This window comes from Centruroides sculpturatus, unplaced genomic scaffold, assembly GCF_000671375.1.
Source record: "Centruroides sculpturatus isolate CEXI.00-Female unplaced genomic scaffold, Cexi_2.0 scaffold1496, whole genome shotgun sequence".
Classification (NCBI taxonomy): domain Eukaryota; kingdom Metazoa; phylum Arthropoda; class Arachnida; order Scorpiones; family Buthidae; genus Centruroides; species Centruroides sculpturatus.
This window is the reverse complement of record NW_019385671.1, coordinates 140,908-159,908: the sequence shown is the minus strand read 5'-3', so window position 1 is coordinate 159,908 and position 19,001 is coordinate 140,908. Positions and strand designations below refer to the sequence as shown.

At 28.9% G+C, this 19,001-nt stretch overlaps 1 protein-coding gene across 1 annotated transcript; it reads right to left on the bottom strand.

Moving 5' to 3' along the window:
* Positions 1-6,577: 6,577 nt before the first annotated feature.
* Positions 6,578-18,302, bottom strand: LOC111641079 (patched domain-containing protein 3-like). The gene is made up of 6 exons (XM_023387194.1): positions 17,647-18,302; positions 17,358-17,360; positions 8,929-9,591; positions 8,369-8,856; positions 7,968-8,297; positions 6,578-7,899 (listed from the first exon to the last, which is right to left on the bottom strand). The coding sequence occupies exons 3-6, from the start codon at positions 9,435-9,437 to the stop codon at positions 6,578-6,580; spliced, it is 2,649 nt and encodes an 882-aa protein (XP_023242962.1). The 5' UTR covers positions 9,438-9,591; positions 17,358-17,360; positions 17,647-18,302.
* Between the last annotated feature and the right edge of the window lie 699 nt (positions 18,303-19,001).

Here is a 19,001-nt window from a genome sequence, read left to right as displayed (position 1 = left end):
AATTGAAAAGACACAAAATTATGTCACATCGTCTGATGATTAACTCGTTATTGAACATTCGAATTGCTGAGTGAAATCGTTCGTATGGAGACAATATCCGCTATCTATTCTGTATTCAGGTTCTTTGTTCATTTCGTTTCATGACATATTTGTGTCTTTTGTAATTCAAGTTGAATGACTAAGTCAAGGATAAAAGACTATCTGGCTTTCGGGGAATAAGCCGTTGAAACGATAATAAAGAATAAAAGTATTCTACATCATTAGCAACTGCTATTTATAGATACATATTAAGGAAAAAAACATTCGTTAATTTTTTACGAACAACTTTTACATCTTAAATAAAATATCTTTTAATTGAAACGATGTATTCCTTAAAAATAGTTTATAAAATAAAGCATATTTATTACAATAAAATATAATAAAGTAATTTGCAAATATACATAATTGCAATTAAAATAGAACACAAATAAATGTCTCACAATTAAATCCTTTGAGTCTAGACATTTTTTTCTTGCTGTAAGTCTGGTTTAACTCGTCCAAACATAAGCAAACTTTTGTTATAAATGCAATTTGATTTGGTTATTGTTTTATCTTTAGGTTAAAAACCCTATAAATATAAATATGAATTCCTGATACATTTTAAATTAATTAAGATAATNATTTTTTTGTAATTTAAAATGATTATAATTTTAACAAAAATAAATAAATAAAATAATACTAATTAAGGGAAGTTTTTTAACAACAGTCTGTCATTCGTTATACAAACGGACGTTTGCGTGAGGAAATTTGATAGCCATTAATTTTATAGTATGTCAAATTTTCATCTGAATAGATTTGATTTGTCGGACTTTTGATTGTGTCAGGATTTTGACCTATTGGTGTTTTTATTATCCGGATTTTGAATCGATATAGGACTTACACGGCGCCGAGTTTTGACAAGTAATTCCTAACTAGGTCACATGCACTTTTTATTAGGTATTTCTTGCCTGGAAAAATAAACAGGTATTACAATAACCAGTAGTGTAATTAGATCCGACCTAAAGGAAATGCTCAAGTTAAACTTTAATATGAATTGTTATGCATTTTAATAAATTTTTGCTTTTAATACTTATGTGAGAATCGGGAGTTTGAGGAACATGTTAAAATTTATAAAGAATTATAAAATTTAGTTAGTTTAAATAATATTTTATTCACTTCAGAAAAAGAGCGAAATTTTATCAACGTTTAACATCTATCCTCTACTTCCAAGTTTAGTAGGAAATGAACGAATTGGGAACAAATTCCATTGGTTCACAAATTTGTTATAAAAAAAGAATGGAAGTCGCCTTTTTACTTGCTTTTAGTCATAATTCAACGTGCTACTAACCACGGAGAATGGTTAAGTTCTCTGAGTATGTTCCCCCTTGTATTCTTCGATGTTTAGATCCCATTAAAGAAGAATGAAGCAAGATGTTGCTTCCTAGATAAAGGTTCTCTCACTACCTTCCCAGGTAACTATATTCAGTAATGTAAGCTCTTTCGTTGGGAATAGTTCGATTTGAAAATCGTTTATGTAGATGCGTATATTTTGTTTCTTATCGGAGATTTTATAAAACTATTATATCTGTTCTTATAGATGCGATATATAGGATGTATTCCTTTTTATTATGTTTTATGATGTAAATAAATATAGTTATATATAATTGGATTATACCTACTTTCGTTTCCAAATCAACATCCCTTCCTTACAACTCGGACTTACCACTCGGATTACATAGGAAATAAGACATTCACCTTATCGCGAGTTGAAATTCGATACAAAATAATTATTCTAACTGGTGTCAGGACCTGACTATAGGTGAGCGAACCTTACCTTTCACTCAGTCTTACCTTTCACTCAGCCGTTTAATTTTATTTACTTATAAACTATCCTGTATAATGAACAGGGATCCCACCACCCCTTGATCTCACATTTGGGTGTCAGGAGTTTGGATGTTTTTTCATCTCCTCACAGTGAGTTTTCATATTTTATAGCCATCCTAAATTAGTGAGCGGAGACTCACGACCTTGATCTCACACTTACTAACTTATTTGCATGTTTGTTATAATCCATTATATAAATTGGTAATTGGCATCACAATTAAATTAGTTTCCTATGCTTAACATTTTTATTGTTTTGGTATTTTTGAAACCGTGCCAGTAATTAGTAATTCAAATGCAAATTATTTATTGTATTTATTCAGACACTTGGTAAATTTGCCAAGTCTCTGAATAAATACAATAAATAATTTGCGTTTGAATTACTATTTTTATTGTTTTATTTTTTTCATTAAACCTGGCGTAAACCGGAGAGGGGCCCACGGGGCTCGGACCCTCCCTGGTTTATGCCAATGATATAGCCAATTCTTTGGGCAGACCATTTAAATATTATCATAACTTTATAAGAAACTAGCTGCAAGTACTCGCTGGGTTTTTATTTGTTCGTACGTTTATATGTAATATAGTTTATATATAAAAGACTGTTTCTCTTCCTCTATATAATCGTTCTCTGATTCGATGTGTTTCCCTATAATTTTCAAGTTGCTCTTCTGTCTGATTATTTCTGTTTCGATATGATTCGAGACCGCAAAAATTCTTTCTTAAGCTTTGTCATTGTTTTTTTATATTTTTACTTTTCACACTTCACTATTCACTTTTCACTTTCTACTTTTTTCTGTTATTCGTAAACTTTTACTTATGAAAAATCAACTGAAGCATGTGTGTCATACGTCTCCAAAAGCCACCCCCGCTACTCATACATAACGGTCCTCGACTATTCCAAAACATTTAAGATTAAGATAATTACATTATAGCTAATTGTACTCGTTTTCAGAGAATGCAAGAATTAGATCCCCCGTTTCCAGACTAATTAGAGAATGCTTACAAGGGTCTAAAAATATGTTCGATTTCCCGCAAAAACGTAAAAAACCACATCTGCGCCTGTAAATCATGCACGCCGCTTTCTCTTAACACTTCCTTTGTTGCTGAACACTTCCATCAATTCTGATCTCTGCCTTGTGATGAAGATCAGCTCTCGCCAACTTCCGATGAACTTCAACGACTTCAGATAAAGTCTTAACTCGAGTTTCACTCGAGTGCAAAACCCGAGTCAATAGTCCTTTCTTCTTTGAAACTTGCATCTTCCTTCCTCTCCCATACAGGGAAGCTACAAGAGGTCGAAGATTAAGTCACCTGTAACCTGGTCAGGCCATCTGCAACTTTCCTCCATCGTTCTCGCACATCTAGAGATTCTTTCCATTGATATTTGTGATAAAAACACATTAATTATAATAAATAATTTTTTATAAATTGCTTTAAATTTATGGAGATTTAGATAGAACTTGTCTTCGAGATTTTCGAGTACTTTATGCTGAACATATAGAAATGATTGAATAGTGACATTTAAACGACAAAATGGTATGTAAATGCAGGATTTTTGTATTGTGATAACGGATAGGATGCGAATATGGATATAGCGTGAAGGGAGTAAGCCATTGAAATATTTATAAGTATATGTTTGATCAAAATATTGTATACGTTTGAAGGGGAGGAGTAAACCTAAACGGGAACGGTTATGTCAACTGAGTTGGTAAAATGTAGGATAGAAAGTTTATTAAGAGTTAAAACCGAATTATCTAAAATATATTTAAGTTTATTCAATAAGGCTACTGAGGCCAAAGCCCAAACAGGTAAAGCATAGTGAACAAAGGATTGAATATTAGTAAAAGATATTTCTTGCTAGACTTTTCTGGCATTCTTTATTTGTCTTTATCTTTAATGGTTGCAGCTATCATTACCTTTAAGACTTCAAATTGACTTAAAATTACTAATTCTAATGAGTAAAATTCCAATATTAATTAATGCTTTTTAGTATTTTCTAATAACATCTCATAACAGATAACGCCACACAGAATTTTAAATTTGAGCTAGTGTCATAGTGTTTTTTTTTTAATCTTATATATAATTTACTTTTTTAGATACAGATATTTTATTATAATTCAACAAAATTTCTCTTTTTAAGCTTTTTTTTATTAAGCAATTTCTTTCATTCTAATTCCGATAATGTCGTTAGAGTAAGGTTTAGTTTCTTTAATCTTTTTAAAATAATTTAATTCGGCAGAATTTTATTTTTTAAGTTTTTAAACGTATTCTACTTCTATTCTTTAAATATGTCAATTAAATATAAAATCTTTAGATAAAAATGTTCTATAACGTTTAAGAATGTCTGTAAAAAGTTATATTTTTATTTATAATTGCTGTCACTGTTTATACTTATTATGTTTGGAAAATCAATTAGAAAAGTTAATCATATTACAGAAACATTTAAAATACAATATATTAATTAATAATTTTATTTAAAATTTATAGCAATGTTTACTATTTCGGTAATTGTAAAAAATGTTTGAAACAGAGCGTCAACGAAACCTCTTCTATGTGGATTACAGAAGTGTGTTCTTTCTCAAAATGTTATCGTTCGATTTTGATTAAACTTTGCAATTTTCCATTATTTGCACTGAGAATTTCAAAAATTTAATAAAAATGGGAATCAATTACTTCGTTTTTGAGATACAGTGAGATCAAAGTGATAATATCCATGCTCTCTGACACGATTCGCCTAGCAGAATTTAGGGGAAAAAATGCATTGCGCGAGCTTAAAAGAAAAATGGGCATCAAAAACAAATAAAACACAAAATCAACAAAACATTGCTTTGTTGTTGAATCGGCTCTCGGATTAAACAATAAAATAAGTGTAAGGATCTCTCCTCCTCTGCGCTGCTAGATGCAATGACCGTTAATATGTGCCCGGCCAGTGCGGATCGCCTGTCCACGACTATCAGTTATAAGGATCGCCTTTTCCTTATGGCAAGTGCAAGGTCGCCTGTCCTTGTCCGGCAAATATAAGGATTGACTCTTCAGTGCCTAGCAGGTGCAAGAATCGCCTCTTTCTTTCTCCTCTTCTGCCTCAATTCTATTGCGATACGAAAATGTCGCGCGATATCCATAGTAATAAAGGTTATATATAGACGAATTATACCATAAAATTACTGTATTATGTTTAAAATATTATTTAGGTAGTGTATATCTAAATTTTTTAAATATACTTATTCAAGTAAATCAGCTATACTCGAACTTAATTATTGAATTGAATAATAATATAGCAATATAAATTAGAAATGTTATTTTATTGAAAAAATTTCGATAAATTTGAATTTCAATGTCTTATTTGCCAAAAATTGTTTCGTTTCAATAAAATAAAAGCTAACACTGTTCATCTAAATTATTTACGACTATTTCTCATGTATTAATTATATATACTGTAATATTTATTATCAAATTAATAGTAATTAAATAATTCAAAAATAAAATACAAAATTTTGTCATCGTCCTATACGTTCCATATAATAAAGTCATTCATAAATTTTAATATTTTGCAGTTTTATTTATTTTAATATTTTAACTAAAGAGAGCTTCAAATTAATACTGATTTTTTTAATTTATAAAAACTTTATAATATATTCAACTTTTTTAAAAAATCAAATTTAAATTGATAAACTTAAAGTTCAATTTTAAATTTAGTTTTAACTTCAACACCTTTTTTAATTGGAAAATGTTATCTGTATAATTCGTATAACATCTGACCTACATTTTGAACTTCTAGTTAAACAATTAACCTAAACATACCTGTATTTAATAATTTAATTTTTTGAAATGTCAAAGTTCTCAAGTCATACAATAATATTTTTAGTAATTATATTTTTCTGCTTATTAATTTAAGAGCATTTTTTTTTTTTGTAGTTTAAAACTAGTTCACATTAAATTACCTAGCGTGCATCACAATTTATTACGTGTGATAAATAACATTTTTAAGAAATCGAAATCAAAACCTAAATAATAATTATTTGTGAAGTTGTTGAACTTACTTCAAATTGATTTTATATACTGAACCGTTCAATTAATTCGTTTATCTTATTTAAAATGCTTAACTTCAATTTAAAAAAAAATAAACTTTTTAAATTTAATAAAAAGAAAAAGAAATGTTTTCAATTATCAGATCTTTTTCCTAAATATTTCCTTATCAATAGCATATAAATAATCGAATTTATAGCCCATTAATTCGTGCAGATAAGCGCAATTCCTTCAAATCTAATTATAAAAAAAAATCGTAAACAACAGTCAGAAAGGATGACCGGATTCTGCACTCCTGGAAACCCAACAGTTGTATTCCGTAAAGAAAGAAAATTTTCATTATAAAGAGGAAAATGTAGTATTTTGTGACGATTTCAGATTTTAAAGTTAGCAGAAGATAATATTTTTCTATGGCATAATCTTTAATATAATGAATCGTTTTTATACTTTCATCATAAATTTTTATCTGTAAAAAAAAATAATTTTAACTTTTCTTTAAAATTGTTAAATAAGATATTACGGAGACAATAACATTTTATAAATTTTTTATTAAACAATCGTGTATATAAAATAAAACATTCCTTACAGATAATACTTATTTAAAAACGTAACAAAATATTAATAATTTAAAAATAACTTTTAAAAAAGTCCATTAATCAGTATTATTGGTAATTTGCGGCACACTAGTAAAGATTACATTATTATTATTATTATTAGTAATATTATTACTATTGTTATATAAATTCTTTTTGTCTAATTTTAAAAAATCAAAAAGTTTATCACACGTATTTAATACTAAAGGTAAGAAAATGACACCGTGGACGAATGAGAATATCATAACTAAAAATATTATTTTAAAAAAAATAATGAATACGTCGGATGGAGCACGTGATAGAACTATCACACCAAGGACTGTTGAAATACATCCTTGAAAAACCGAAAAGCCAACATCTCTAAGTGCGTTTTGTAATTTGACATTTCTATCTTTCTCGGAACTATTTACATAAACATAACAGACGTGAGCCGAATAATCGACACAGAATCCTACAGACAACACTAAACATACCATGGATACGACATTCAATGGCACGTTCCAAATTGTCATAAAACCTAGCAGACCAATTTCCACTGAGATAATTGTAATAGATATACAGAAAGCACATACGATGTTTGGTACAAAGATAAGATACACGACCACAATCACCACAGCTGATATATATAAACACTGTATTGTTGTTGAATACAATTCACTATTTACGTCGTATAAAAAGAAGTACAAATTGTGAATATATACGGGATATTTAGCAGAATCGGCTATTTTCCATAAATTATTTATCAGCTGGTTTTCCACGAAAGAATTGGTCAAATTTGTGCATTGCAAGATAAACCTGGATGCCACTATACGTGTATCATTTTCATTAAATATAACATCTCCTTTATACCGTTTTGCAGATCTGAGATTCACAAAAGTTTTGAAACCTTGTATAAAATCTTCTGAATGACTTAAATTATATCCACCTAAAGTAAATCTCGATATAGGTTCCTTGGCAAATCGTAAATATTGATGGAGCCATGAATCTATTAGAGATATTCCTGCCATATTAGGGACATTCGCTATTTTGTTCAGGATATGATTGACGTCCATTTGCACTTGAGGATCTGAATAATCAAGTGTTTTATTTATGACCACTTGAACACTTAATGGATATTCCCTGAAATATTTATATTGAGCACCTATAAATGACGCAGCATAAGAGTAACGAGGCAGGGATGAATCATACTTGAATGTTGCATCTAAATAAGTTGCATAATAAGCAGATATGATTATATATAATACGTAAACGAACAACAGTGATAATTTTGTAGCATTATAAGTGAGTATCTTGCCTAGTTTTTCAAAAACTGTATTAATTAAAACATTCATCTGATGGGTATTTTGAAACCCTGTGAAATATATGGAATTTTTCTGGTATTCTGAAAAATAAATTGCAATGTTAATTACTAATTTCATTAACTAACATTACAAATAAAATAAACTCTACCTTCTTTCTGGAAATTGAGGTGATAACATAAGACCTCACGAAAACTGTTGTTTTCCATATAGCCACTGATAGAAAGACACCCACCATAAAATGTGATTTGTATCACATAAACAAATAATACTGCTAAGGCCATATGAAGACAATAAATACGTATCACTCGGTAGGGTGTGGATAATCCTATGCAGCTGGCTAAAAAGTTTGTTAAGGAAGTAATCGTCACAGAAATAGCAGCTTCGGAATAAGTTTCTTCCATCCTTTTCTCTACACACTTCTTTGGATCTGTTGTTCTCCATGCTGCTAAAAGAACGAAAGCATCATCCATTCCTACACCTAATATAACGACAAAATTTCTATTAAAATATGATATAATTAAATTTTATACGTATATATGGATTACGTACCTAAAATCAGAAAGGGAACTCCTATAGTAAGGTCAGCACAAGTTGCTCCACACAATTGTAAAAAAGAAAAAGCGAACAAGATTCCTAATCCAGATGACAGAGCCCCACAAATTCCAACTATAGGTTTACTAGTTTTCCAATGTAAAGTCATGCAAGAAACAGCACCAAAAATCAGCATGATTACAATTGCTAATATTAACATGGGTAATACAGCTTCTGTCACTTTACTAGTTTCTTCATCCCATGACTCTCTTATAAGTTTATAGACCCAAATATTCTCAAATTCATCTCCGGATATTTTATTTAAAAACATTCTTTCCCATTTTTTAGCAATTTTCATCTTCTCTGGAGTATAACTTTCTAAATTATAAAACAATCTGAGAGCCTTGACATATTTTACGTAACCTACTTCATCTACGGTCACACCGCCCAAATTATATGCATATACAGTAGCATAAAAAGTAAGATCATCCACATGAATTGGATACCTTAAAATTATTAAATATTTCAGAAAATGTAGAAATTGCTTAATATTAAATATTTAATTTTGTAAAACTCACCTGATATTAAACGTTCCTCTTTTCAGTTCTGATATTTTACCACGAAGATTCAAAACAGGATTAAAGAAACATTCTCCTTCATAAGATCTTTGGCAAATATCCGAATATCTTAAAGAACGATTTTCATGTTGTACAGTAATATTTCTTATCTTTTCGTTAAGAAGAAAAATATCATTCATGATGGATTCACGTAGCATGGAGCCTCCATCTTTAGCTTCCATTATCACCCATCCGTATCTAGGGAATCGGGATAGCCTCAATATATCCATTTCTTCTGCATCAGGAGGAAAAATAGATTCGACGGCTTCTCTTTCTCTTTTAGATCTACCATTTATAGGAGTCATTAGAAATTCTAAGTCCTTGAGGATATATAATTTCAACATGGCTAAAGAAATTAAACCAGTCAATATGAATGGCACTATAATAAATAAAACAGGATGTCGAGCGATCAGTCGACCAAGTTTTCCGTAAGCAGAAGATAACCAGAGATGTATACAAGCACAAGCCATGTTGATTGATGAGAATAGTCCTTATTTAATTGTTAGTTTTAAGACATAAAAATTTTATTTTTTGTTTTGGCCTTGAAGACAAGCCAAAAATCTCTCGTTCATTTTTTAAATCAGTCATCGTCATACTTTTTTAATTTTACATCCTTAAAAAAATCTGTTCTGAAAGATAAATATGAATTAAATAAAATGGCATAAAATTTCATTTAAAATTTATATTAAAGTACATTAGTGCTTGTTATCTAATAATTCTAATCTAGTCTAATCTAAATCTAATGTAAATAAATTCTTCTTATTTTTTATAATTCAATTTGATTAAAAATATGAAAAAAAAAATGTAAATATATATACAATTGGACCTTTATATCTCGAATCTGACGGGAACGAGAAAAAAATTCTAGATAGAAGGGTTTCAGGATAAACACAGTAAACAGTAATAAGTTTGATAGGAATTGTGGTATTTTATTAATACAATAGCCAGTTCAGTACATACCTGTATTAGGTATAAATAAAATATTTTGCACATATCTTAATAGTAGAAGTATCAGTTCGAAATGGGGTGGTTCCATAATACCCGCAGTGTTCCATAATACCACCTTTTCCTCTAATATTTTGTCAATAGTTTTTGTTGCCTGATTTTCTTCAACCAATAAAATGCAAGCCAAACTCGTAGCCAATCAAAGAAAACCAGCATTAATTGCAACTATGTTTCTCAACTATAGTTTAAGCTATCAAAATGTATTCGCCGAGCATTAAATTTGTAACTGATACATCAATCCATAATTTGAGATATAGAGGTGTTGAGATAAACATAGAAAATATATTGAATTTATGCTAAAAATGCAGAAAAAAAATTAAATTTTGAGATAAACAAATTCAACTGTATATATATAACAAGTTGATATGGTACGAATAGATGACATTGACACGTGTTTATGTACTGTACAAGCATATCTACTCTACATTCAAAAGTAAGAAATTCTAAATAATAGATAAACTAAAAATGTTATTTTAATATATCATTTATGTATTTTACAAAATAAAAAATCTTTTTGAAATTTTTATGTTTTTTAAAAGTAAAAATTCAATATTCATTAAAAAAAACCGACGATTTATCGAGTTCAACAACGTCAATGCAAACGTATTTATTTTACTTTGTCGGATTCTTTTATAGATGTTTATTTATAACACTATAGTATCGAATGTATATATAAGTTATCAGGCTAAAAATGATTTTTGAACAAACTGCATTCCGAGAAATTTTACGTTGATTGAAAAAAAAATCGAAAAAGTGTGTGTTGAATCTGCAATTATAACGGAAAAGCCAATGAGGTTCGTAGTTATTTATTGCAAGTTAATTGATAATACAGATCAGAAGCTTATATTGAAAAAATAATAACTTTGCGTTTTCTCAACCTTTACATTAATGGTCTCTTTTTTAAACATTGTTTCTTATGTACGGTCTATTTTTTACATAATCATTTAAAAAATATTGAATAAACTGTGCAAAATTTCTATTAAAAATGACATAACAAAATTCTAGCTGCAAGTCTAGAAAACAATACGAAAAAATTCTCATTTAGCATCACTTTAGTCATTTATCGTAATCACTTTAATTACTAACGGCCTTATTCACCAACTTGACCTTTGACTAGTGGTTATATAACTGTTGGTTAAATTCGACATGGATTCCTGAAGCAGTTGACATTCATCCTCTATTAAGTTTTACAAAACGTAAAACTTGTCGTGTCCCGTAAGATTAATAACAGTATTCTCGGCCAAATATCAACAGTTATAAGTTAACCAATAAACGTTCACGTACAAAAAATAAACTGAATGGTAATCGATAACTGCTCAAGCTCCAACTATTTATTTCGATGTACAGTACTTCATATTTTAAGGGAGTCGGCATTAGTATTCAATTTTTGTAGATGAAGACACGATTCTTATTTACCCAACAACACAAAAGTACTGCTTCCTTCTGGAATATTTATCTTCGACCTCGAATCATTGAGTAATGTGAGTCCTAGTCTAATCAAATCTGACTACGAAACTTTGAATTGTTGGATTATCTATTGAAAATTTAAATCGCTGACGGACAGGTTTGACCTTCGACCAAAGTTGATGGATATGTAACGTTTCAATGATCACCGATAACAGTGAGTTTATTTATTTATCTTATTTATAATATAGACAGGAAGAAACCTATAGACATAAAGTAAGACATGAAGAAGTACTGAGCTGACCAAAGCAATAAGCTGTCTTGAAACTCGTCGAACAGTCTGAACTCGTAATTCATCAGTTATTTTTAAAATTAAGTTCAGGCTACACATATACATATACACTATACTATCATTAAATATTGTCATGTTAAACAATAACAATACTTAACAATAGTATTTAATTGGACAATAAGATAAATCTGGAGCAATAAATCGAAAGTAGGTAAACTAACTTCAAACTGTATCTGAAACATAACTGAAAGAAGAATTGTCTACATAGTGTTATAGCGGTACTAATGAAAAACGTAAGACTGGTATCTCATGTCTCCTCATTTAGATTCAAATCCATATTTTAACTTTGTATAGTTTTTTTTGTTTTAAGTGTGTATAGATTTCTTAAGGCATAATCTCGATTGATTTCAGTAGGTTTTTGTTTCAATTTTATTTGAAACAATTTCTATTCTTTCCCGAACTTGTTTTTATCTAAATTTGAAATAGTCGTTTTAATTGAAACAAATTATGAACAATGTTTCGTCGTCTTTTCTTTCGGAAATCTATCTAATCCAAAGAGTTAATGAACCAATTCTGCTCCAATCATATAATAACTTAATTCCTATATTTTATAGCAAATGCCAATATCTTTAGATTGTTTATTATTATTTCACTTCTTTTCAAATTCATTGTTTGAGTAGATTTTTTAACACTTTTATGCTGTAGAATTTTTTTGCAATTGCGATTGTATTATCTGTTTTAATTAATCAAACTAAATATCGATTATTTTTATTATTTCTTTTAGTCTAGCATCTTTGAGAACCAGACAAACATTTAGAAATATTGTTTTAATTTTCTTAATACTTTTGAAACCACTGATTTGTCTGTGTTTTCCGCAAGTGATAATTGTTTTCTCTTCTCTTCACAATGACGTTTCATTTTACTTTTTAATATCAAAGGGATTATATCAATAGCTATATCTATATATATGTTATGGACAAAGTGATTAATACGGGCATTATGAATAATGACCAACAAAATCGGGCATTGTAATAAATTTCAATAATTTATCAAATTGAGCGGTCTTATGAATACTGCGACCACATAGTCGGGCAAAGTGATAATAATACGTTGAGGAGTGATCATCCGGCATACGTTAGCCAATCAGAACTTACATNTTTCCTCCATCGTTCTCGCACATCTAGAGATTCTTTCCATTTATATTTGTGATAAAAACACATTAATTATAATAAATAATTTTTTATAAATTGCTTTAAATTTATGGAGATTTAGATAGAACTTGTCTTCGAGATTTTCGAGTACTTTATGCTGAACATAGAGAAATGATTGAATAGTGACATTTAAACGACAAAATGGTATGTAAATGCAGGATTTTTGTATTGTGATAACGGATAGGATGCGAATATGGATATAGCGTGAAGGGAGTAAGCCATTGAAATATTTATAAGTATATGTTTGATCAAAATATTGTATACGTTTGAAGGGGAGGAGTAAACCTAAACGGGAACGGTTATGTCAACTGAGTTGGTAAAATGTAGGATAGAAAGTTTATTAAGAGTTAAAACCGAATTATCTAAAATATATTTAAGTTTATTCAATAAGGCTACTGAGGCCAAAGCCCAAACAGGTAAAGCATAGTGAACAAAGGATTGAATATTAGTAAAAGATATTTCTTGCTAGACTTTTCTGGCATTCTTTATTTGTCTTTATCTTTAATGGTTGCAGCTATCATTACCTTTAAGACTTCAAATTGACTTAAAATTACTAATTCTAATGAGTAAAATTCCAATATTAATTAATGCTTTTTAGTATTTTCTAATAACATCTCATAACAGATAACGCCACACAGAATTTTAAATTTGAGCTAGTGTCATAGTGTTTTTTTTTTAATCTTATATATAATTTACTTTTTTAGATACAGATATTTTATTATAATTCAACAAAATTTCTCTTTTTAAGCTTTTTTTTATTAAGCAATTTCTTTCATTCTAATTCCGATAATGTCGTTAGAGTAAGGTTTAGTTTCTTTAATCTTTTTAAAATAATTTAATTCGGCAGAATTTTATTTTTTAAGTTTTTAAACGTATTCTACTTCTATTCTTTAAATATGTCAATTAAATATAAAATCTTTAGATAAAAATGTTCTATAACGTTTAAGAATGTCTGTAAAAAGTTATATTTTTATTTATAATTGCTGTCACTGTTTATACTTATTATGTTTGGAAAATCAATTAGAAAAGTTAATCATATTACAGAAACATTTAAAATACAATATATTAATTAATAATTTTATTTAAAATTTATAGCAATGTTTACTATTTCGGTAATTGTAAAAAATGTTTGAAACAGAGCGTCAACGAAACCTCTTCTATGTGGATTACAGAAGTGTGTTCTTTCTCAAAATGTTATCGTTCGATTTTGATTAAACTTTGCAATTTTCCATTATTTGCACTGAGAATTTCAAAAATTTAATAAAAATGGGAATCAATTACTTCGTTTTTGAGATACAGTGAGATCAAAGTGATAATATCCATGCTCTCTGACACGATTCGCCTAGCAGAATTTAGGGGAAAAAATGCATTGCGCGAGCTTAAAAGAAAAATGGGCATCAAAAACAAATAAAACACAAAATCAACAAAACATTGCTTTGTTGTTGAATCGGCTCTCGGATTAAACAATAAAATAAGTGTAAGGATCTCTCCTCCTCTGCGCTGCTAGATGCAATGACCGTTAATATGTGCCCGGCCAGTGCGGATCGCCTGTCCACGACTATCAGTTATAAGGATCGCCTTTTCCTTATGGCAAGTGCAAGGTCGCCTGTCCTTGTCCGGCAAATATAAGGATTGACTCTTCAGTGCCTAGCAGGTGCAAGAATCGCCTCTTTCTTTCTCCTCTTCTGCCTCAATTCTATTGCGATACGAAAATGTCGCGCGATATCCATAGTAATAAAGGTTATATATAGACGAATTATACCATAAAATTACTGTATTATGTTTAAAATATTATTTAGGTAGTGTATATCTAAATTTTTTAAATATACTTATTCAAGTAAATCAGCTATACTCGAACTTAATTATTGAATTGAATAATAATATAGCAATATAAATTAGAAATGTTATTTTATTGAAAAAATTTCGATAAATTTGAATTTCAGTGTCTTATTTGCCAAAAATTGTTTCGTTTCAATAAAATAAAAGCTAACACTGTTCATCTAAATTATTTACGACTATTTCTCATGTATTAATTATATATACTGTAATATTTATTATCAAATTAATAGTAATTAAATAATTCAAAAATAAAATACAAAATTTTGTCATCGTCCTATACGTTCCATATAATNCGATTGTCAATAGATATTAAAGTATTTGTATTGGTAGATTCTAGTGATTTACATAACACATACATTTCGGGAAATCTCGAAACGCACCCAACTTATTCCATAAACTAGTTGTATTTCTAGTATTATAATTTGCTTCTTGTTTGGATAACTATGTTAATTTTCTTTCTCTTTTCGATGATTTTTTTCGAAATATCAGATTCATTAGCTTCGAATTTTATCCAAATTTATACTTTAAAATATTAAAATTAGTAATTTAAATACGAATTTTAATTAAGAAGAACAATAATTCGATTCAAGTTCGATGGAATTACTACTACTAAACATTATAATAATTATTTCTTTGGGTGGAATTTATTCATAGGATCTAAAATATATAAATGATAAACTATTTAAATTATTCATATATTGTAATCGAAATTTTGCTGTAGAAAATACACGGTTTTTCTTCTTTTCTTAATCATTATCATATCTTATAGTTGGAATTAGTTATTGTTAGAACAATGACGATTATATTAAACGCGTTTAAACTTGGGTGTTTATAAGGGTAATTTTCATTCATAAGAAAGAAGAGTAATCAAAGATGGATGACAACAATACGATCATTTAGCGAAAATCTCATCTTTAAATTGAAAAGACACAAAATTATGTCACATCGTCTGATGATTAACTCGTTATTGAACATTCGAATTGCTGAGTGAAATCGTTCGTATGGAGACAATATCCGCTATCTATTCTGTATTCAGGTTCTTTGTTCATTTCGTTTCATGACATATTTGTGTCTTTTGTAATTCAAGTTGAATGACTAAGTCAAGGATAAAAGACTATCTGGCTTTCGGGGAATAAGCCGTTGAAACGATAATAAAGAATAAAAGTATTCTACATCATTAGCAACTGCTATTTATAGATACATATTAAGGAAAAAAACATTCGTTAATTTTTTACGAACAACTTTTACATCTTAAATAAAATATCTTTTAATTGAAACGATGTATTCCTTAAAAATAGTTTATAAAATAAAGCATATTTATTACAATAAAATATAATAAAGTAATTTGCAAATATACATAATTGCAATTAAAATAGAACACAAATAAATGTCTCACAATTAAATCCTTTGAGTCTAGACATTTTTTTCTTGCTGTAAGTCTGGTTTAACTCGTCCAAACATAAGCAAACTTTTGTTATAAATGCAATTTGATTTGGTTATTGTTTTATCTTTAGGTTAAAAACCCTATAAATATAAATATGAATTCCTGATACATTTTAAATTAATTAAGATAATTAATTTCTAATCGAGTTCATAAACGGTAAACGAATTTTAATTAAGTAAATTCGTTATTATTGTTATAATAAAGAAACACAGTCCATGATATTTTGCATTGTAAAAAATATAATTATTTTCTTTATGAAATTTAAAAATTAAGAAATTAATTATCTTTTTTATACTTGTATTATTTATATATTATTCAATATAAAATTATATTTTTATTTCATAGAATAATTTTCTTAAAATTATTTTTCTTTATTTAAATTTATTTTATATTTCCTCGTAACTTATTTTTCTGTATTAAACATAGTATTAGTTACGCTAAACTTATTGTTTTTCCCTTCTTTTAAAATATTTTAATTATATAATTATTTTTAAAATTATAATTGTAAATTTCCCATTTTTATTGTGTAAGTATAATATTAATTATTTAAAAATAAATTGAAGTTTACCTTGAATTATAATGTGTCTCTTTACATTACAAAACGAACAAACTACATATATACAGCCTACTTATTGATTCATCGAATAACACAAATAAACATACAGTATTTATAAAATCCATTGATTTTAAAGTAGCTATTAATTTAGGATCGGGTTTACATGCGTTTAAAATCGCAATATATGCACATACACACGCAAGTAAAAATTCCAGATATACAGTATGTACTGCTACATGCACGTTAAATTGCCTAAAATATGCATTATGCATGTTAAAAGTGGCGGAAATGCAATAAAATTTGTGAATTGAAACGCATACATACGCCTGTTCGCGAGAAATTCTTATTAATGTGTATTATGTTACACTTTTTAGCTGGGAAATGACGAAATTTGCGTCTTATATTCCGTAAAATACGGTAATATCTGTACAGAGTCAAACACGAAAAATCAAACAAAATTTTAAACCTGTTTAGAAAGAAATTATATCTTTTATATTTGTCATTATTTCTTGTTAAATTATACGAATTGTTTATTTCAAAATGAAGAGATACTGTAAATTAGGTAGTCAACCCACTATGCTATCAGATAGTTTTGATCGCTTTACGACACTTTCCTTATTCTTTGTTACAAATCATAACAATCTTTATATCGATAAAATAATTATAAATAATAATTAAAACATTTAGTAACTAATAATAAATGTTAAGACAAAAGAAATTGCTGTAGTCTACTTTGAAATAACAAGGAGCGGATAATTAATAAATACGCGGTATATAAAAAAGCACGAAGATTAAAATCTAATTTGATTAAAGCGATATATCATTTTTTTTGCATTAGTTACTTCGATCAAATAATTATTGTATAATAAATTAATCGCTTAGTTTTACATTACATTTCATTTAGTAAGTAAAATACGTGAGATCTGACCGTTTTTTGTTCCTCCGATGGCGTCAAATGACTGACCTTGGCCCGAGCTCACTTTAATTTACGACTCTCCTTGGAAGATGTGCGTCACGCAGTTCCGGACGAACGGTGATATCGACAAACCTTTTTTATTAAGCGACGTAAAAGGGCACAAAATGATACGCTATAAAGATTCGATTCGTCTCGATACAATTAAGTAATTAACATCGCTGTCAGAGAGAATTACAATTTATACCTTATGAATACTACGCAAGGAGGGGACGTCAGAACCTTCGTCCGTCCGGCGTTTGGTGATTGGGAGATTTTTGTTGTAGGTTCGAAAAAAATTGACGAATCGTTCGAAGGCGACTTCAGGTAGATTGCTGATTTACTCACATTTTCCTGGATAACTTTTCGAGTCCTATACCCACCATCGAATCGGTTCTCACCGACAGTATTGACTACAAATCTCCAATACTTGACTATATTCGTCCTTGAATCAATGGACGGGATTGATCAGACGAATCCTTCCAATTACGAATCAAAAACTCGACTCTTCAAGTCAATCTAAATAATCATTTTCCCTGTGGGAGCCAGTCTAGGTGTTTTTAATTTACAGGTACAAACAGTTATCATCTACACTCTATCTCGACTAGGATCTCACGTATTCCAATTATCTAATACCCGAATTCATTTTCTTGAATTATTATAAAAGCGTCAAGTAAAACATGATCCTAAACTACGGGTTAATTTTTATCATTGGTATTAAATGATTCTATTTNCAATTAGAAAAGTTAATCATATTACAGAAACATTTAAAATACAATATATTAATTAATAATTTTATTTAAAATTTATAGCAATGTTTACTATTTCGGTAATTGTAAAAAATGTTTGAAACAGAGCGTCAACGAAACCTCTTCTATGTGGATTACAGAAGTGTGTTCTTTCTCAAAATGTTATCGTTCGATTTTGATTAAACTTTGCAATTTTCCATTATTTGCACTGAGAATTTCAAAAATTTAATAAAAATGGTAATCAATTACTTCGTTTTTGAGATACAGTGAGATCAAAGTGATAATATCCATGCTCTCTGACACGATTCGCCTAGCAGAATTTAGGGGAAAAAATGCATTGCGCGAGCTTAAAAGAAAAATGGGCATCAAAAACAAATAAAACACAAAATCAACAAAACATTGCTTTGTTGTTGAATCGGCTCTCGGATTAAACAATAAAATAAGTGTAAGGATCTCTCCTCCTCTGCGCTGCTAGATGCAATGACCGTTAATATGTGCCCGGCCAGTGCGGATCGCCTGTCCACGACTATCAGTTATAAGGATCGCCTTTTCCTTATGGCAAGTGCAAGGTCGCCTGTCCTT